Source organism: Physella acuta, unplaced genomic scaffold (assembly GCF_028476545.2).
Source record: "Physella acuta isolate Inbredline_101_S28 unplaced genomic scaffold, ASM2847654v3 ptg002077l, whole genome shotgun sequence".
NCBI classification, from domain to species: Eukaryota; Metazoa; Mollusca; class Gastropoda; family Physidae; genus Physella; species Physella acuta.
The window spans coordinates 10,465-33,236 of NW_026733579.1; the positions used below are offsets into that span (position 1 = coordinate 10,465).

At 34.7% G+C, this 22,772-nt stretch overlaps 1 protein-coding gene across 1 annotated transcript; it reads left to right on the forward strand.

The window, feature by feature from the left end:
• Positions 1–427: 427 nt before the first annotated feature.
• Positions 428–21,211, forward strand: LOC131932044 (uncharacterized). The gene is made up of 13 exons (XM_059288909.1): positions 428–718; positions 9,385–9,408; positions 9,733–9,826; positions 10,172–10,287; positions 11,486–11,506; positions 15,058–15,081; positions 15,243–15,357; positions 15,627–15,745; positions 16,695–16,718; positions 17,192–17,282; positions 19,129–19,195; positions 19,407–19,452; positions 19,635–21,211. The coding sequence occupies exons 1-13, from the start codon at positions 664–666 to the stop codon at positions 19,763–19,765; spliced, it is 927 nt and encodes a 308-aa protein (XP_059144892.1). The 5' UTR covers positions 428–663; the 3' UTR covers positions 19,766–21,211.
• The last annotated feature ends 1,561 nt before the right edge of the window (positions 21,212–22,772 follow it).

Consider the following 22,772-nt stretch of genomic DNA (forward strand, 5'->3'; position numbering starts at 1 on the left):
CCATTAGACCACTGTGTGTGTGTGGGGGGGGGGGGGGGGGGATTGATATGATTGGGGGGGGGGGTGAAAATTTTCTGCCGTCACATTTAATCACCGTGCTGTCCCATACTTAAACAGGTGCTGTCCCATAGCAGCAACACCATCACGTCCTCTAGCACCATCACCATCACCATCACCACCACCATCACCATCACCATCACCACCATCACCACCATTACCATCACCATCACCACCACCATCACCATCACCATCACCTAGCACCAGCACGTCCTAGCACCATCACCATCACCACCACCATCACCATCCCTCACACAAGTGACAACACAACTGCTGCACGCGGAAATAAAAACAAATGCACATTGTCTGCTCATTTCCTCGAGCGCTTCAGCTCGAGTGCGAGAATTGTCAGCGCTCGTCCACACACGCGCACTCGTGTGCACGGCCGGGTCCTCTAGAGGGTGCTCACGTTCACACAAAGTTCTACTGACGTGTGCTAACTATGACATTGTTGTTGTTATAGTTTGCACATCATCAAATGCTATCTATGACATTGTTGCCGTTATAGTTTGCACATCATCAAATGCTATCTATGACATTGTCTTTATAGTTTGCCCATCATCAAATGCTAACTGAGATTTTCATCTTTCTAGTACAAGCAACATCATGAACTGGATATGCTTGGCTGCATCTGCTTTGGTCCACTTGATTCTATTAGCAGGTAAGAATTTTTAAATTTATTAGTCTAATTTTTAAAATTATTTTAATTAGTCTAATTATGTCTTCCACTAACTAATTAGTTTAGCTTAAAATTGCTCTAATATTCTTGCTAGTTTGGTGTGGGTGTATGTATATTTGCATAAATTAACATTGTGTTGTTAAGTGGGGAAACTTTGGTTTTAACAAGATCACTTGTTTTATTATAAAACATTTAATACATTCATAATACACTGAATAAAACTTTAAATACATTCATAAGAAACTGAATTAAAGATTATTAAGAAAGTGTACCATACATAAGCATTATGTCTACCATACACAGGCATTATGTTGGCACTGGCTTTAACGTATACGTTAGTAGCTGTGTCTAATATGTGGCATACTGTATTTGCAACTAATATGTGACGTGCTTTACGTACTCATACATACACATTCGCCGACATATATTTTCATCCGCCTACGTGCACCGACATTACATAACATATATTCCTACACAACCTTCTGTTTGATGGGTGCTACAATCATGACTGGTGACGCTGACAGATGAGTGCTACTAACATGACTGGTGACGCTGACAGATGAGTGCTACTAACATGACTGTTGATGCTTACACATGTGCTACTAGCATGACTGGTGACGCTCACACATGTGCTACTAACATGACTGGTGACGCTCACACATGTGCTACTGGTGACGCTAAGAGAAAGGTGAGTGACTCAGCAGAGGCGTATCCAGGTTTTCGTTGTAGGGGGAGCGAAAAGAGCAAAAAAAGGCGCCAAATTTTTAACACGTTCTGTATACGTGTATTCTATATATATATATATATATATATATATATATATATATATATATATATATATATATATATATATATATATATATATATATATATATATATATATATATAACTACTAGCTGTATGTCATTACTGCGCTATGATGTAAAATGAATTGAAAGTAGCACTCTGAAGAAATAAGAAACAACACAGAATGTAGGCCGACAAAACAAAAATTTTATCAATCTAAACAAAAAAAATATATACACACACTACAACCAACAACAATAAACGTAACACAATCTGTTTTGTAATTCTTGTAAAAAAAATTTCTTACATAATAATTCCTGGAAAATTATTTAAGACAAGTGAAATAGGGGAAATAATCACTCTCTTAATATTAATATGTATATATCTACACATTTAATTATAAATGTCAAAACAAATAAATAATTACTTAAGAATATAGTGAAATTGTTTAACACTATTCGTGTTTACAACATGTTTTTGTCTATAATCAGAATTAAATATATCGTCATCATAAATGCTAAAATATTACAGCATAAAGAAAGTTTTTAAAAATCAGAGTTGGTATAAAACCACGCTTTTCAATATAATAGAAAAACATTTGGAATAACAGCCTAAAATTAAATAAAATCGGTCTTTTTAGTTCAGATCATATATTTTTAATTAACTGCTGTTTCTTTGTGTTCTTTAAAGATCATTTTTTAACATAGTGATAGGTATGGGTTAGATCACTGTATTGATCACACACCTTTTTACTGGTAATTGCAAAAACAATATTCACAGAATTTTACGTTTAAAAAGCTAATTTTCTGGCGGCATGGTACTTTGGTACATCATTACGCGTTTTTCTACATGTACTTAACAGATCAGTTCGGGGTGGGTGGGGGGGGGGGGGTTCAACTTCATTCACCACTGTTCGGTCACTTTAGGTCAATTATCCAATCCAGTGTATACCTAGGTGTGACATTAATGTTGCTCTACACAATTTTGGTAGTGAGGTGGGGGGGGGGGGCGGAAGATAACCAACTCAGAGTGAACAAAGCGTCAGTTTTTAGATGACTGTTCTAAACATACATATATATTACACAAAAATATATTTCACAAATATATATTACAGATATAGATTTAAATAAGTAGCAGTGGTATTATGACAATATTTTTTTTACAGAGGGGTCCATGGGGGAGGGGGGTTGTAACTGTTTCATATAATTTGTAATCGTAATCACTATCTCCAAACTGTAAGAATACTACTACTTCATCGTGATGACGTTGTTGACCTTGTCAAAATTTCCCCACCACTACGCAGTTTGCTCATAAGTAAATTTAAATAGAGGTGCCACATCAGTTGTATTTGTTTCTGTATTGTAATTTTTTTAAAATTAATCACACGATTCAAACTGTATAAATAAAGTAATTATGTGTGAAGTTTTATGTATAACATTTTCTAATTCAATTATTCGTAGGCATATACATTATACAGTTGCCATAAACTTAACACCCCTCTTGCCAAGTGGTACTACCCGTAGAGGTTTTTTAAACATTGCAATGCATCATAATGGTTACTTTTAGAATGGCAAACTGATGCAGCTGTTAATACGTGTTGTAAACGTAGACACTACTAGACTAGTACAATAATGCTTAATTGCTGCATGAGAAGAAATCTTGTGATTTACATAGATGTGCCGACCAAAAATATTTTTTTAACAAATATCATTGTTTAAAACTTTGAGTTTAAAAAGTTTCCAAAAAGGCGCCACTTTGCTGAAAATGGCCAGAGGGGGAGCGGCCGCTCCCCCTGCTCCACCCCTGCGTACGCTACTGTGACTCAGTAATTATGACTTTGTGGTGAAGCCATTCAGTAATTATGACTTTGTGGTGAAGCCATTCAGTAATTATGACTTTGTGGTGAAGCCATTCAGTAATTATGACTTTGTGGTGAAGCCATTCAGTAATTATGACTTTGTGGTGAAGCCCTCTACCAACGCTAACTTGTACAGCTTCGCTCAACATTTTCACACTCTTCCACATCCCACGTCCGCTAAGGTTATGATGTAATCGATACACAAACTAGCTGAACGAGGCTAAAGAAGATGATTTAGTGGTGTTTAAGGATGTTTGTTTAAAACCGAGGGTGATGTGGTTGGAGGTGGTGGCTACCTCTAGCTTTTACAAATACAATAAATAGCACCCCACTTTTATATACAAAAACGTATGTGGGTATGGGTGTCGTTTATGCATTACTAAATCTTTCATCCGATCGCCATGAAACTTGAGGGTAGGTTTCTTTGGAAAAGAAAATTTCGAAGGGGTGGCTCTTAGGAAAAAGGTGCGATTTTTTGTCAGTATATACGGTATATACAAATAAAAGTCTAGCGATCTTTGGCGCCCAAAGATCCCGGGCGGCTATCATAACACTTGATATCCATTCATTGGGCGTCCTGAACAGGGGGTTAGGAGGGGTATTGCTGTATTTAACATTAAAACTGTAACACGCTAATATGGCGGCGCCCGGGGGAGGGTGGGGGTTGTGTGACCCAGAGCGCCCTGGTGGCTAGGTTTGGTTTACAAAATTGGGTATGCTCTGAGGGCACGGCGGGCTACGACAATCATTGACTTAATTGAATCAGGCGCGTCTACAGAGTGCAATACACTACGGGTACGATGGGCTGCTAATATCGTTGGCTAATCGAACCAGACGTCCGCCGGCGCCCTGACTTTCGGGTGACCTGGAGCCCACAGGACTTCCCTGTGAGGACCACTATCTTGCATTAGGCGAAACTCCCGGCGCCCCACAGAGTGCGATTTGGCGCCCCTGGCTCGTCTGTGAACACTATGGCACCTACAATGGGTACGGTGCGCGATTATAATCACTGACTAAATCAAATCGGACGCCTCTGCCGGCAGCCCGTCTGTCTGGTAATCTGCAGCACTCCGGCTCCCCCGTGAGCACTATGGCGCCTAAATTCATTTAAAAGAACACTCGACATTTGATGATTAAACCAAACTAGGGACCGTACCCTGAACCCCTGCGATAGAGTAATCGGTTGCTCCAGAGAGTGATACTTAAACAGTCTCCGAGGTATGTTCTAACTTACACTAAATATACACTCTAGCTTTAAATACAGCACGCCCTAGGGCGTCTGGGCGTTAAAGTTGACAATCCCAAACCATAACAACTAAAATTCAAGAAATGTAGCGTCAGCGCTTTTAGCATTTTAATAACTCAGTTTTAGTTCACGCGTTTAAAAGTATAGGCCTACTCATGAAACCTCTTAAAATATTGCGTCAGCCTGCAGCGGCGCGTATGACGGGTACGCAATTGCTTTAAAAATAGAATGTCGCAAAGGCTACACAATACATTTTACTGAGCGTTGTTTAGGCTACATAATTTTACCGTTTGGAACGTGCAATACTTCGTCTTGCCCTGTACACAGTCGAGGTGTGGAGGTAAAATTATTTCTCTACCTGCTTCAGGTAGGCAGTGGTAGGAAAATCATGTGTGGACCAACACTAACAAAAAAATCATGTGTGGACCTGCGACCAACACCAACAAATTTTTGTCGACTTGTTAGTTTTTACAAATTACTTTAATTCCAAACATCGTTTTCCTTTTTATTTTGTGTGTGAACCAAACACGTATTCTAGTCGAAAGTGTGTTCCTCATTGTCTGCATGTTATGGCGAAATATCCTAACGCAAGGGGAGAGCAGCGAGAAGAGGCGAGACCGACACATTACAATATGCAGTGATTTGTCTCCCCTCATTGTACTCTGGCTGAAACTTGGCGCTAATGGGGCCACTTAGAAACACTCGGCAACAATGCCAGATGAATGACTCATTCCGACACAAGAGAGGCTAAAAATAAAGCTGGGAATAGGTGGGTGAACAGGGGGGAGGGGGGTGTATCACGTATTTTCTCACCCTTGAAGGTGATGCTGTAAAAGATTTCATGAGCGTCAAGTCAAGGGCATTCTGTTAATTAGTCAGCATGAGCACATACATACATACATACATACATATATACATGCATACATGTCTACGTACGTGCGGTCGGTGTAGGAAAACAGAATATAAATGAACTGGGCGAGATTGTGGATCAAAAGCTAATCAGTGAAGAAAATATGGGCGTTATGATCTGCTTTAGTGTGCTGTTTTTTTGTGGTATTGTCATTACATCATGTATGTTTTTTGATTGGGATTTTTGGCTTCTGTTTTCGTGTACTGTAGTTGCACATCATGACCTGCACTTGGTTGTAATCGATACAAACTGTACACAAGCTAGCACTTGGTTTTAAAACCTCTGATGTCAGCAGTATTTCCCGTGCAGCCATAAACCAAGTAGATTGTATTTTTTTTAAAGTTTAAAGATTAAACTATTCGATAAAATTCAGCAGGAAGAGAAAAGGACTAATATTATATTTTTTCGATCTCACTTATATATATATATATATATATATATATATATATATATATATATATTATATATATAATATATATATATATATATATATATATATATATATATATATATATATATATATATATATTATATATATAATATATATATATATATATATATATATATATATATATATATATATATATATATATATATATATATATATATATATATATATATACACATGTATTTTATTTATATATATATAATTCTCATCCATAGTGCTCTAGTTACCTACCCTGTTTCTTCAGTCACTATATAAGCCTATAAGCCTTACCTCCCTTGATCCGTTGTTTTCGCTCTAGAGCTTGTATGAATACATAAGCCGTGTACTCTTATGAAACTACTTTCTGTGTTTGTCATTCATGAGATTTCCAGTATTTGTTTTGATCTCCCCTGGGTGATGTAGTAAATATCGAACAGAACTCGAACCGCTTTGGTTTATATTCTTAGATTTAAAAGAACATTTTAGTCCATTAGTCCATTCTCTATTTCAGGGGTTCCCAACCCTGTGCCCGCGGGCGCCATGGCGCCCGCTGCACGATTCGTATGTGCTCACCTCTCACTATTCGACAGAGGCAGAATTTTTTTTCATAAACATTATTTTAAAATATGATTTATTTTTATTCATTTGTTACCGTTTTAATTTTTTTTTTTACTGCCTAGGTTTATTAAATATGTTTGTTACTTGTCCCAACTTGTCTAGCGGCGAGCCAGACTGAACTATTTACGCTATCCTGGAACGGCTAGTGCCATTTGAATCATTTTTCGGTTCGACATATTTATGCGAATCATTGTTTTCAAACATTAACTTAATAAAATCAAGATATAGATCTCGACTCACCGATGAGCATCTTTATGATTGTCTGCTAACAGGATTATCGTCATACGCTCCTAATTATGAAGCTCTGGCCAATGAAATGCAATGCCAAAGATCACATTGATTTTATTATATTTTTTAATTAAATGTTTTCTTTGTATTTATGTGTTTTGTTTACTTTCTTTACGTTTTGTAAATAAATTTTTCTCTGTGTGTATGCAATTTGAAAAAAATGCCGAATAATTTTATTATTTTGAAACATTTTTGTTTATTATTTATTAATATAATTATGATGACTATAAGAAAATAAGAAAATAAATTATGGGAAAATGAGAAGTTATGGAAGGAGTTTGTTGATTTAAAATATTTGGTGCCCGCCACCCAAACGATATTTTAGAATGTGCTCTAGAGTAAATAAACCGGGAGTGATCTCCCCTAAACTTTCTCGAATATTCTTATATAAAATAACAGGGGATGGGAACTCGGGCTATAGACATGATTTTTAATCCATTTTAAATACTTAAAGTTTTAAAAATAGAATAAAATTTCGTAGACAAATTAATTGCACACCAAGTGAACGCCAAATAAAAAAGCGCATAATAGTGCGCAATATTATTAGTACTTTTAAAATTTACATTAGTTTTTTGAGAAATCGGAAGTAGCGTAAATTACTACTTCCAGTCAACGGAAATTACTCAAAATTTAACAGAAGGTAGAGAATTAGATCTTTTACTTACATGTGAAATTTCATTTATCTATCTGAAATAGTACTCAACTTATATATATAGGCTTTTGAAAAATTCAAAGTAGGAAAAGTACCACTTTCGGTTATCGGAAATCGCTCAAAAGTTGATACGGATCTACGATTTTGATAAAATACTTATTATGAAATTTCATCAACCTAGCTGTAACGGTACTCAAGTTATCGTGTTTACACACCGACAGACAGACAGACACACAGACATACGGACAAGATTGCAAAATTATGTTTTTCCGTATCAGTGAGGTGTAAAACGTCGAGATTTGTAAAAATCTCGATTTTTTTGTGCACGATTACAAGACTTTCTCTATACTTCGTATATACGAGAAAGTAAAAAAGGTTGGGAACCCCTGCTCTATTTTATTACTGACCCCCAACACTCCTTTACAGTTGATAAAAACGTTTATTTTTAGCTGACCTCGGAGTTTATTCATAGTATTTTTCTTCCTGATAGTCTAATATCTCAGTGTTTTAATCGTGGTTCTATAGATGTATAGATCTATAGATCTAATGAACTGTCTGTCACACTTAACACCAGGAAGTATAGAACATAACACAACACTTAAAGATGTAAAGGGGTAGGAAGGTATGGTTTAGTTCTCTTTCTTTTTGTGTTCTTTCCATCTGATGTTCTTTCCATCTTATGTTCTTTCCATCTGATGTTTTGTCCATCTGATGTTCTTTCCATCTGATGTTCTATCCACGTGAAGTTCTTTCCATCTGATGTTCTTTCCATGTGATGTTCTTTCCATAAGATATTCTCTTCATGACATTCAATGTTAAAATCTTCAGTTTTTTCATAAAATCGTTTTATTATACGTCATTTATTGAAGTGTTAATGATGTTTGCGTTTAATCGAACATTAATTAAATCTTCCATGCCTTAACTATTGATTTTAGCTAGGCAAAAAATATGTGTTAATGGTTCAGATAAATTAACACGTAAAGCTTTTGTCCTTCTCTCTTCCTCTAATATATCAGCCTCTCATATATCTCCTTACATTCCATACTGTCATCTTGATCACTCTGCCCCCCCCCCCCCCTACCATCCCCATATGTTACAACAGCAAGCTTATGTTCACTACATGTACCACATACACACATACACACACTTACTTACTAATACGCACACCTACACGCCGGCTATTAATTATTCTTTAAACAGAGACTTGGCTCCTCAATGTGAAGTTTGCAAAAATTGTGGCTGAAGTTAAAATCACACCAACGCCTTGGTATCTCAGCTTACCCAGAAGATTTCAAATATCTGACGGCTCATTAAATATTCATCCTATCATCCAGTGGTTCTCAGACTGTAAACTTGATATACGCTGTTACCTGGTTCAATAACATTCATCTCGTAGTAAAATGTAAATAACATAATTTGAGAATATATATTTTTAGCTTTAGTTAATAGAAGCTCGAAGTTTCATTTTCACAAGTCTAAATACGAAAGCCAGAAAAGCATCGGATGAAAAATGTCGTTTCTAAGCACATATTTATTTCCAAGTCATACTATTTTTTTCCAGACACATATTCCTACTCATATGATCTGAAGTCAAAATGTTATCAACACAAACTTACTTTTTGTGCGTGTACTTTTATTTGTTTGTGTGTTTAGATATGGTTTTAAGCGTTTGTTTTATTATGTATGTGTTGTTTAGATATGGTTTTAACGTGTGTTTTCTTATGTATGTGTTGTTTAGATATGGGTTTAAGCGTGTTTTCTAATGTATGATTTTCTGACAGACAAAACTCTGACAATATAAAAAGTCATCATTTCTAATGGAACATGTTAGCTAAGAAATTTTAAAATGTTTTTTTTTTTCAGATTTTTTCGTTCCTGCCAGAGGCGGTAAGTTACGTATATAATTAGTTTTGTTAATTAAAAGTTAAATATAGAGGTTAATTTAAAAACGCTCCACAATCTGGAAATAGAAGCTGTACAAATCTTTTGTCCATGTCTGATATTTCTCAGCTCATTGAAATTTAAAAATAAATAAAATAATTTTAGTAACTTAAGCTATTTCTGCTTCATCTTTATTTTTCTGGTTATACGTTTCCATTATAATAGAAATATACATTCTAAACGTGTGTTGGTAATACGTTTTTTTTAGGGTAGAGGCATTTTGTTTCTATTACAAAATACTATTGGAACTTGTTAACGTTTCTTACACAGATAATTCGTGTATGATGTTGCTGGCAGGATGTATGGAGGTGTATGGTAAAGATGCCGACAAGTCCCAGAACAAGAGCCGCTCCAGGGAATGCGAGTAAGTTCTGAGTCTATACAGGAAAGGAAGGCACTTTTAAGACGGGGGCAGGAGGAATCATTTACAGAAACAAAACATTTAAGACGGTGATTGACTATGACATCTATAGCATATGTGGGAGATTTATGGGACGGGTATGTGAAAATATAACTGGACACAAGTAGTGATACAAAACGTGACTGGACACCAAGAGTGAAACAAAATATAGCTGGACATGGTGGTGATAAAATATGACTAGTTGACGCAAAATATGACTGGACACAAAAGGTGACACAAAATATGACTGGACACAATTATGTTCTGTTCACCTAACTGGCTGCACGTTTTAACTTTTGTTGTTTCCAGATTGTTCACCAAACTGGCCGCTTGTTTTAACGTGGGTGATTGCCAGAACAGCTTGGGGGTTGAGAAAACGCTGGCCAATATGAAAAAGGAACTGATTAGCCGAAACATCGATTGTGGTGAGTCGCGGTGTTTGTAACCATCCATTCAGTCTGGCAGTCAAATGTTGGAGGGGGGGGTGGTTAGGGGGTAGATATAACCTCTATTCATTCAGGCTGTCAAGTGTTGGGGGGTATATGTATAACCCTCCTCGAGTCGGCAAAGCTAATGGTTACTAAACCGAAAATTCTTGAGTTCGAACCCTCGGGCAGATGAGCCTCGATAGCTGAGTAATCTAACAACTGCAGCCCTGTAGTTTGTTCTTGGATGGAAAAAGGCTATGGAAGCAAATCCAAAAAGAAAAGCAGGCTAAAATAAGAGTCAACAGCCAATGACACATATACTTAATTGTGTTGGAGGGAATGCTTTCCACAACTAAAATTAAGAAAGAATAAGAAGAAAGAATTCAGGCAGTATAATGTTAGGGGATAGATTTTACCCTCCAGTGTTCCAAGCAGAATAATGTTGGGGGTAGATCGAATCATTCATTCAGTCAGCCATATAATAATGATAGGGGATATCATCAGTTACTTTCCTTGAACATTTTGAATGGTTTCAGAAATTAAAAAAAAAAGCAAAAAAAAAAAAAAAACTAAACGTTATAAAAATAAGCTGTAAATGGTACTGAACATTAAAAAAATAATGATTTGCTTTGTTGATAAACAAAAGCATTGGTAGCTTAAAATAGTTTGTTTTTCTATTTAAAAAAATATCTTCAATGCATTTTAAAGCTAATTATTATAACGCAGGGGTCGGCAACCTTTTGAAGCGGAAGAGCCAAAAGTTACAATTTTCAAAATTTCCCTGGATTTAAAGAGCCACTAACATTTTTTTATTTCAAATATTTTATTTTTTGAAGAAGATTATTAGTATTTGTGCAAGGAGCTGGAGAGCCTCATCTTGATATCAAAAGAGCCGCATGCGGCTCGCGAGCCGCAGGTTGCCGACCCCTGTTATAACGTTTTTTTTTTCGATGGTTTTATCTGTTTTTCCACGGTTTTCACTATTTATACTCTTTTATAAATGTGTTTTGTTATATAGATCTAGCTCAGGTTTTCTCTAATTTAAAATTTTCTACTGTATGTTTTCTGTTGTTTATTTTTCTACTGTATGAGTTCTTTTGTTTATTTTCCTACTGTATGTTTCCTATTGTTTATATTTCAACTGAATGTTTTCTATTGTTTATATTTTAACAATTTCCAATCGATTTTTCTTCAGGCTTCACCAAGACAGACAAGCGTAAGCTGATTGTTATTAACAAGTCATTTAAAGGGGAGGGAATCAATTTATTTAATCAGGTTTAAGCAATCGTCTCCCCTGATATGATCAAACTGCTCTACGTTTTACGTGTGTTCTCAGCAGAGTTTCTTCCAGGCATCTCTTCGGGGGGGGGGGGGGGGGGGGGCTAAGCCCCCCCGAAAAAATTTTACCGCCCCCCCCCCCCGAACGAAATGAAATGTATATAATTTATATAGAAAATATATACTTTTAACAGTGTCCGCCCCCCCCCCCCGAAGAAAGTCTACCGCCCCCCCCGAAAATTTCAAGTGCCCCCCCCCCCCCCCCGGAGAAAAAAGTCTGGAAGAAACACTGGTTCTCATGTGACATTGTGACATGATGGCTTATTTCATGTCATTCTAACATCAAATGGCTATTAGCCGTTGATAATATACTGAAGTATTGACTTTTATATAACATAAAAAACATTAAAATGGTGGGAAAAAAAACAGAATTCAGACGTATAAGAAAGTGATCATCCCGCTTCCACGGGTTTTGTTTTGAGTCATTTGATGAATTTTTAAATAATTTGCTCTTTAGTTGTGTGTTTGCAATTCTGTAATACAAATGTCGATGACGTAGACGAAAAGTCACAGGAGTAGTTGGCGAGGAATACAAGTCCACGATAAACTGGCTAAACTCCTGATATTGCATCAACAGTACTTTGAAAATCATGTTTGATTATAATTTATCAATTAAAAAATATAGCTATACTAAAATTTTGTTTAGGTAACAACATTTAAAAAATTCTGTCCGTACCTTTCTAATTACTTTGGTAAACATGTTAGAGTTTTAGTGCTGTTAGTCTGGATCTAGTGGAAGGTGAAGGATTAATTTCAACTTTTTATTATGTTAATTTTTGTGATCACTTAACACACACACATATCCGATAAATTAGGTGTTATAGCTTGGTGTAATAGGGCTGGTAAGTAGGTCACCAACCATTCAGTTTGTTAAAAAGCCAAACAAAGTTGACAGGAAAATTATTTTTATTTCTGTTGATAAGAGGATATTTGGGGATCCCTAATACCGGTTCAGCCTTCTTAATCGTTACTGTCAATGAGCAGTGTTTCTTTCAGACTTTTTCTCCGGGGGACACTTGAAATTTTCGGGGGGGGGGGGGGGGTGGTTGACTTTCTCCGGGGGGGGGACGACGACACTGTTAAAAGTATATATTTTCTATATAAATTTCATTTCGTTGGGGGGGGGGGGGCGGTAGAGTTTTTTTCGCCCCCCCCCCCCCCCCCGCCGAAGAGATGCCTGGAAGAAACTCTATCAACGAGTGCAGACCTCAACTTCATCTTTTATACTCTTTAGATACACCACACCTTGTAGCTCCCACTCGGTTTCTAGGTTTGGTAATAATTTTTTTTTACTTTGGTACATAAAACATGACTGTTCAACCTTTCAAATAACACACTTTAAAAACATAGGCCTGCTGCTTAATTTTAATCGCTAGTTGTTTTCTAACCGCGCAGACACCTGGATCAGTATGCCTACATAATTACTCCGTCAGGATTTAGCGCTGTAGGTCTGAGCCTAACCCTGTCCTCTCATTTTGTTTGGTAATGATCAGCCGGGATTAAACATGTTTTTGTATTCTGTTTTGATGCGATTAATTTTATGTTTTTTTTTTCCTTTTGAAACTGGTTGATTGTGTGCAGCGAATACAATTTCTGTCAATTTAGGGAAAATAGTTTCCAAAAATATATTTAAAAATCCAAAAATAACAGCCGATATTAATACTAGAGGGAAGGGGGAAGTTTTGAAATTAACCCATTTTTGATAGCCTTTGTTGGGTAATAAAGATTACTTAACTAACAGAAACAAAAGTCTATATGAACATTAATTTTACTAGCTATTACGGGCCTGTGTGATAATTTAAAAAAAAAGTTTTTAAGGCGGGGTCATTTTAAGTAAAAAATGTCTGGGTATGAGATGATGACAGCTGCTATCTACACTAGAGGGTGTATGCGTGTTTCATATTTAGAAAGAAAACAAGGAAATAAAGTTGTGATCCTAACATAAAAAAATCTAGTAAAAATCAACATTTAAACTTAAATTTAAAATGAAGTTTAGTAAGTACGCGAAAACATGGGGCCCCTAAAAATCGGGGGCCTCTTGCTGCTGCCCTCTCAGCCCCCTCCTTTATTCCGCCACTGACGTAATAGCGTAACATTGAGTAGTGTGGGAGATGGTATGAACTGACATCACTTATATGGAATGAGGTTTTATCTATGTATGACAGGGGTCGGCAACCTTTTGGGACGAAAGAGCCAAAAGTTACAAATTTACAACATTATCCGGTTTTTAAAGAGCCACTAACTTTTTTTTATGTCAATAGTATATTTGTTTAGGAATTAAACATATATATATATATATATATATATATATATATATATATATATATATATATATATATATATATATATATATATATATATATATATAAAATCCTAAACAAATATCATACTATATATATATATATATATATATATATATATATATATATATATATATATATATATATATATATTATAATATAAAATAAATAGCTTTGAAAGTATGAAATAATTTCATTTGAATTTGTGTTGAGAGGATCTACTATGTAAGTCAGAGTACTTGCATTTGTTTTGAATTGCTCAAATTTCTCAGTGAAAACATCCTTCCTTTTGTTTATTTTAATGCTGAAGTGACTGAATAGTAGCATTGGTTTCATAACGATATTTTTTTCAGATTTTTCGTAATTAAGTAATTTACCGCTCACATATGTGTTCAACAAAAAAAAAGTATTTTTTTTTCGAAATAAACCACTTCTTCAAACAAGACATAGGCTGGGTTTTCAGTTTTAAACTTAGCTGGTTTAGTTTCTTTGAGATATCCACGATGAAGTTGAATGTTTCAATTCGGAATGGACAATGTAATAGGAAGTACATTGAGATAAGGAGTAACTAAATAGAATAGTGAATGTTTTTTTGTTTATACCTATTGTTATATCGTTTATTACCGAGTGTTGTCGACTAATATTTTTTTGAGTTTTGAAAATAAAATAAAATAATTATTAATATTTGTGCATGGAGCTGAAGAGCCGCAACTGGACACCAAAAGAGCCGCATGCGGCTCGCGAGCCGCAGGTTGCCGACCCCTGATGTATGAACATCTTTATTACATGTAAACGTTAAGTAGAAATACTAATGACTGCCTGTCAGCAGAGCAACAAAATAACGAACTTTAAAAATTGTAAAATTTCATTAGGACATCATATAAAATACATGTGCTCACCTTTTAGTTTGGTGGTGAGTGAATATATTAGATGTCCAAACACTAATATCTAGTTTTAATACTGTTTCACACATACTAACCATAAACAAATTTACTTACTTTAAACAAATTTACTTACTTATAAACACATTTACTTACTTATAAAAAGGTAATTACTTATAAATTTAAAAAAATTACTTACTTATAAACACAGTTACTTACTTATAAACAAATTTACTTACTTTTCCCAGGTGCTAAGAAGACAAATAAAACATGTAAGTGTTAACCCATTTGGCATGTTAGCCCACATTTTATAAACTCCAATAATAGAAAGTTTGTAAAAAAATAAAATAAAAGAAATTGTGTTAGACTAGAACAATAAAATTAGTTTGAGAAATCTACAACCAATTAATTGTCGTTGTTTACATCCTATTAGCATGTGACGCCATGTTTACCTCCTGCGTCAATACCTACAAATCTGTGATGTCATCAATACAGTCCAAACCTTACCGTATGCCAATCTTGGAGATACGGAATATCATGATGTGCAAGTAAGTTATGCAAGAAGTAGTACAACTGTTGACTGTTTATATTTGTGTGGGTGCAACAGCACTGGTGCCTATGTATGCAAACGTTTGTCATTTTCCTTTTCGAAGACAGTTACAAACGTTAATCCTGATATACGGAATACCAGAGACAATTCCTAATATTTAAAAATAAAAACATCAATAGCAATTCAAAAGATTATAGTAGTTAAATTTTAATCGGAACATGAAAATTGTTATTTCAATTAAATTATGATATGCTGAACTTTTATCAGCACGGTGACACAGTTCATAGAATGTTCATCAAACATGAAGTGTGGGTTAACGGAGCGAGAACAGCAGGACGTAAAGCAGGAAGTCAACAAGGAGCTGACCAAGTCAAACATACCGTGTGGTAGGCTAACGTTCAATCCTTCGCCTCAAACATACCGTGTGGTAGGTTAACGTTCAATCCTTCGCCTCAAACATACCGTGTGGTAGGCTAACGTTCAATCCTTCGCCTAAAACATACCGATTGGTAGGCTAACGTTCAATCCTTCGCCTCAAACATACCGTGTGGTAGGCTAACGTTCAATCCTTCGCCTAAAACATACCGTGTGCTAGGCTAACGTTCAATCCTTCGCCTAAAACATACCGTGTGGTAGGATAACGTTCAATCCTTCGCTTGGTTCGATCAATTGGCTTGGACAGATGAGGCTCGTTAGCTGGGGACAGCAACTCTTCTAGGAGAGACAACTCCAAAATCAAACAACTTCTGCCTCGTAGTTTGTTCTTGGTCGGACAAAGGCTATGGAAGCAAATCCAAAAAGAAAGGCAGGCTAAAATCGGATGTAATGGCGCATAACCAGTTGACACGTATCCTTAATTGTGCTGGAGGGGATCCATTCCAACACTAAAATTAAGAACGAAGAAGAAGAACATTTGCCTTGAATTACTTTCCAGACTTATGAATGGCAGCTAGTGTTTTTTTTTATTTAATCGTCTGCTTGTTTGATTTACAAGAAATGGATGCTCCTTTAGAGATAGCTGATTGGGGAGGGGGGAGGGACGGGGAAGTTGGAGGGATATTGTTGAATGAGTGCAGAACGATGCGTTAGTAGCAGGATTTTTCCAGGTTATCAATATTTAAAATCCCACGTCTTTTTACACTTTTATATCTCTTTAAATCCATAATTCCTCAGTCCAATACAGTCCAACAAATCTTTAAATATCCATGTCGTAACTATATATATATATATATATATATATATATATATATATATATATATATATATATATATATATATACACACACACATACATATATATGTATAAAAACTATTATCAATTCTCATTCCACTCAGATCAAGAAAATACTCAAGTTGACAGTAAGTAGTTACAATTGTTCTTCAAACCTGCTGCTTTGTCTATGGTTTTAAATGTTGATGTTTAGACAAGTGATATGGTGGTGTGTTGGTGGTGGGGTGTGTTAATTAGTTAACATGTTAGTATGTTAACAATCTAATTAGTATATATGTGACGTGGTTGGAGTGAAGGTATGATGTTATTGATATGTGGATGCGTTGAGGGCTAAATATGTTGTGCTAACGTGTGCTAAAATTGTGTTTACTTCACCATCCATTAACCTGTATCTAAGCGTTTCTGTCTTGTCCCAAATGTATGTATACAATAGCTCACAAATTCCTGCCCAAATGTATGTGTACAATGGCTCACAAACTCCTGCCCAAATGTATGTGTACAATGGCTCACAAAATCCTACCCAAATGTATGTGTACAATGTCTCACAAAATCCTGTGCAAATGTATGTGTACAATGGCTCACAAACTCCTGTCTTGTCCAGCATGTACAGCCGCCAGTAGAGAATGTGGCAAGACGTTTATCCAGGCTGCTACCAGAGATAATCAGGTGAAACAAGACGCAGATCTGTGCCAGTGAGTATTGGCATCATCACATCTAAAGTTTTCACATCTTCACATCTAGAGTATATCACATCATCACATCTAGAGTATTCACATCATCACATCTAAAGTTTTCACATCATCACATCTAGAGTATTGACATCATCACATCTAGAGTATTCACATCATCACATCTAAAGTTTTCACATCATCACATCTAGAGTATTGACATCATCACATCTAGAATATATCACATCTAGAGTATATCACATCATCACATCTAGAGTATTCACATCATCACATCTAATGTTATCACATCATCACATCTAGAGTATTGACATCATCACATCTAGAGTATTCACATCATCACATCTAGAGTATTCACATCATCACATCAAAAGTATTCACATTATTACATCTAGAATATATCACATCTAGAGTATATCACATCATCACATCTAGAGTATATCACATCATCACATCTTGAGTATTCACATCATCACATCTAAAGTATTCACATCATCACATCTAAAGTATTCACATCATCACATCTAGAGTATTCACATCATCACATCTAAAGTATTCACATCATCACATCTAGAGCATATCACATCATCACATCTAGAGCATATCACATCATCACATCTAGAGCATATCACATCATCACATCTAAAGTATTCACATCATCACATCTAGAGTATTCACATCATCACATCTTGAGTATTCACATCATCACTCACATCATCACATCTTGAGTATTCACATCATCACATCTAAAGTTTTCACATCATCACATCTAGAGTATTCACATCATCACATCTAGAGTATTCACATCATCACATCTAGAGTATATCACATCATCACATCTAGAGTATTTACATCATCACATCTACAGTATTCACATCAACCCATTTAGAGTATATCACATCATCACATCTAGAGTATTCACATCATCACATCTAAAGTTTTCACATCATCACATCTAGAGTATTCACATCAACCCATTTAGAGTATTCCCATCATCGCATCAAGAGTATTCACATCATCACATTGTACTATTTGTTGAACTTAACCGTTAATTCACGTTAAATAAACGATGGTAAATTATATTAGAAATCCTAGCTTCACTGTATTATTATAGCACACGAAAGCTTTAAAAAGCGTTAATTTATCATCTTTTATCTCCTATGTCTACGATTTATTTTTATATCCGAGCTATTCATGATTTGCTGATATTTTATTTAAAATGAGTCATTTATGTTGGCCTACATACTGTTTCATGAAGTAGACCTACACAAATGTAGACCTACACACTGTGTTATGATGGTGACCTACACACTGTGTCATGATGGTCACCTACACACTGTGTCATGAAGTAGACCTACACACTGTGTCATGATGGTCACCTACACACTGTGTCATAAAGTAGACCTACACACTATGTAAAGATGAAGACTTACACAGCGTGACATTTTTTTTTAAAGCTGCATACAAACACGTCAGATAATTTTAATAGATTTAGTAATAATTAAGACTGTGTAACATATGGGTAGCTACTTTTTGTTTTCAAACCCATACACATTATTCAATCGCGTATAAAGTTAATTATGAACTAGAAAACTCCAGTATTTCAAAGTGCTTTTTAGTAGTTTTCTAACATAAAAATGATGTAAAATAACTAAAGTATTCTTAAAGATGTAGACCCTACATTTAATTAAGTCTATACGAAAAGGAACTAAAATATTCCTTAAGATATAGTCTCTACATTTTATTAAGTCTATCACTATACGAAAAGGAACTAAAATATTCCTTAAGATGCAGACCCTACATTTAATTATGTCTATCACTATGCACGTGTTTTCCACATTTGATGTTTCAGACACCTGGAAGATTTTGTTCACTGCAGGTTGATGGCACCATGTAGTAAAAACACGCAAGAAAAATTTGTGAGTCCAACACTTTATATTTCAAATTTTCTAAATTCTATTGGACCGAGTCAGACACTAAATATTTCATATTTTATCTCTAAATTCTATCGGAGTACGTCAGACACTAAATATTTCACATTAGATTTCTAAATTCTAATAGAGGTCTGAGGTTCACATAAATATACAGATATTTCTGAATTGTATTTTTATTTTTTTATTTTCTGCATAGATTTCTGACACATCTTCGCAAATTCAAGCTCTGAGTCCTAATTGTGGTAAGACAAATTTCAACAAAAACATTTTCAATTATTTCAAATAGATGTTGTTTTATTCAAAAATATAAAAAAATATTTATTTTATAAAATTTTTTTTTAAAACGGCTTGTGTCTGCATTAAGTCTTATTTTAAAATAGTTTCAACTAAACAGTTCTGTTAAATTGCATTTTCTTTTTTTCAGAAATCAGCTACAAAATAGTGAATCCAAACTCGGAAGAAAGTTTGTCGTCAGACAATGCACACAATGGTGTAGCGGTTTTTTCAATTCAGATTTTGTATCTGCTGTGTTTGGTGCTGCTGGTTTGTTGTTAGATACACGGTCTCATGATTGGTACTATCATTATAGGTCACATGACTCAAAACTAGGTCACATGACTAAACAGATAGGTCATATGACAAAAATAGGTCACGTTACTAAAAAAATAGGTTACGTGATTAAACAGATAGGTCACGTGACTAAACAGATAGGTCACACGTCCGAACCGATCTATAGCATGAAACGACACATATATCACGTGAAAATATGTCACATGACCCAACAGATAGGTCACATGACCCAAGAGTAGGTCACATGACCCAATAGATAGGTCACATGACCAAACAGATAGGTCACATGACCCAAGAGATAGGTCACATGACCAAACATCTAAGCCTTAACGTACTAACATAGTCTCAATCAGTCGTGAATGCTAGAGTCATTACATTCCTGTTGCTTGGCGGTTCAAATCTGTTTTGTGATAAGTTCTTATCGTACTCTCTGCCTGAATGTGATAATTTCTTATTATACTGTCTGATTTCATGTGATAATTTCTTATCATACTGTCTGCTTGAATGTGATAATTTCTTATCATACTGTCTGCTTGAATGTGATAATTTCTTATCATACTGTCTGCTTGTATGTGATAATTTCTTATCATACTGTCTGCTTGTATGTGATAATTTCTTATCATACTGTCTGCTTGAATGTGATAATTTTTTATCATACTGTCTGCTTTAGTGTGATTGTCTTTACTCTGTCTAGTTTTCATGGCTAAAATGAAGTTTTTTTTTAAATTTAAACATGGAAAATCATATCGACTAAATTTAGAGTAGAAATACAGCAAAACAATTAGCCTGAAATGGAAAATAAACTCCAAGTGGATAGTATATTCGGAGACCTAGTATAACTGTAACATCAAAATAAATAACAATAAAACAGAGCCTATGAGAATTACTCACGACATTTTGAAAACAAAGGATTAGTATTTTAAACTATAGCAATCCATTTCTATATAATCAAAAAATAGTGAGATGGATATGTTTCAGCGGCTATAGTAATAATTTAAAATACTATTAAAATATATTTATATAACATCTATTCTTTTGTGAGTGAAATTGTGCAGGTGTGTCTGCGATACCGCGCTATCGTAAAGCGTGACAGGTCACACAGTAATAGTTTTTTCACGGAAAGATTTTTGTCGTTGTCTGTTTGTCTGTTTGTCTGTTTTTCATGCTTATCTGCCATCGTTCTGGTATAATGTCATTAATTAAACAATACTTCATGTGTTTACAATCAACATGACTGTGATAGATGTTATTATAACATTATATGTATATATATATATATATATATATATATATATATATATATATATATATATATATATATATATATATATATATATATATATAGGCTGTAAAAATTAAATGTATGCAATGAATGTGTTTATCCTTTAACTTTGCCGGTGATCCTTATCTCTAATAAAGAATGACTAAAGACAGAGTGTTGCTTTTTCTACGTTTTTTAAATACATTTTTGTTTTACACTGAAATATTTTAAAATAATTAAGGAAAGAGGATAACAGAAAGATATATTTAAAAAGTAACTGCAACGCAACCTTCTTGACACCATTAACGACAACCCAGATCTAACAACAATCCATACGTCACACAACCAAATCCACAGGTTTAAACGGGGCACTTCCCACACAACTCAAAGTTAATTCCACTTAGCACACGATAGATATATGTATGGATGGATGAACAAAAACAACATAAACTATGAGATCTTATAAATTGTTTTAATTTTCGTTTTTATTTGATTATAAGAAAAAACAAACCAAAGCTACTTGATTACTTAATTAGCCGAACGTAGCATGAGAATAAAAAAATAGTCTCCATTATGCACAATCTAGTCACCAACGTAGGTCAAAGCTTCAATTCATTTTAAACCTAATTCAACGCTCACAATAGCCGCCTCTACATCAAAAACGAGAATTTAATAAAGTTTGTGTGTTAAAATTTAAAAAATATATAAATAAGTAAATAAATAAACAAATGAATAAATAAAAAATAAAAAAAAATATAAAAAAGAACGAATGAATAACTAGATGGATGGATGGATGGGTGGGTGGATGGGCGGTTGGGTGGATGGATAGATGGGTGAGTGGTTAAATGGATGGGTGTATGTGTATGTGTACGTGTACGTGTACGTGTACGTGTACGTGTACGTGTACGTGTTCGTGTTCGTGTACGTGTATGTATAATGTATAATGTATATGTATAATCATTGTAGTTTTCAGTGAATGTGCGGTTTGAGTAAAAAAATATTGTTGTTGTTTAAAGCTTACCTGCATCTTAGCCTTGGTTCGCAGCACTTGTCCTTTATACCACCACACTTCATTAGAGCTTGTTTACATCTGAAAATAAGGAAATTTGATTTTTTTTTCAGCCTGTAGTAAAACTTTTAAAATAGACTTTTTGGCTCCGATTAATATTATTTTTAATTTGAAAATATTGAAGTTTGTTGTTTATCTACACCATAGCTAATAAACGATAAATCTATTTTTAAAACGCCGATTAAAAAACAAATCAGGTTCATTAAAAAGATAGCGCCTACTTTCCATGAATGCCACCTGGGATATAACTGCCGACGTTCCAAACATAATTTAACCACCTCATTTCTTTCAATTGAGGGTAGTAATCATTTCCATAAATGGGTAAAAATAAAGCTGCATGAAAACACGAACAGTTGTTAGCAATATATGATATAACTTGATGAAAATGTTTTAAAATAAAAATTATCCCCGCTTCTTTTATCTTTTGCTAAAACAATAGACAACTATCAATACTCAGCGAATTGTAGTAACGGGTTAACAAACCGGTAAATAGTGGGGTATATGGTAGTTTAAAAGTAAGATGATATACATATAGGTAGTGAGGTAAGTGGCTAATAAATTATGAGGTAATAGACTTATAAGGTAAAGTGCTCGTATGCTTTAAGATTGACTTTACAATTCTGACGTACATGATTTGTGAATCTTTAAATTAAAACATAAAT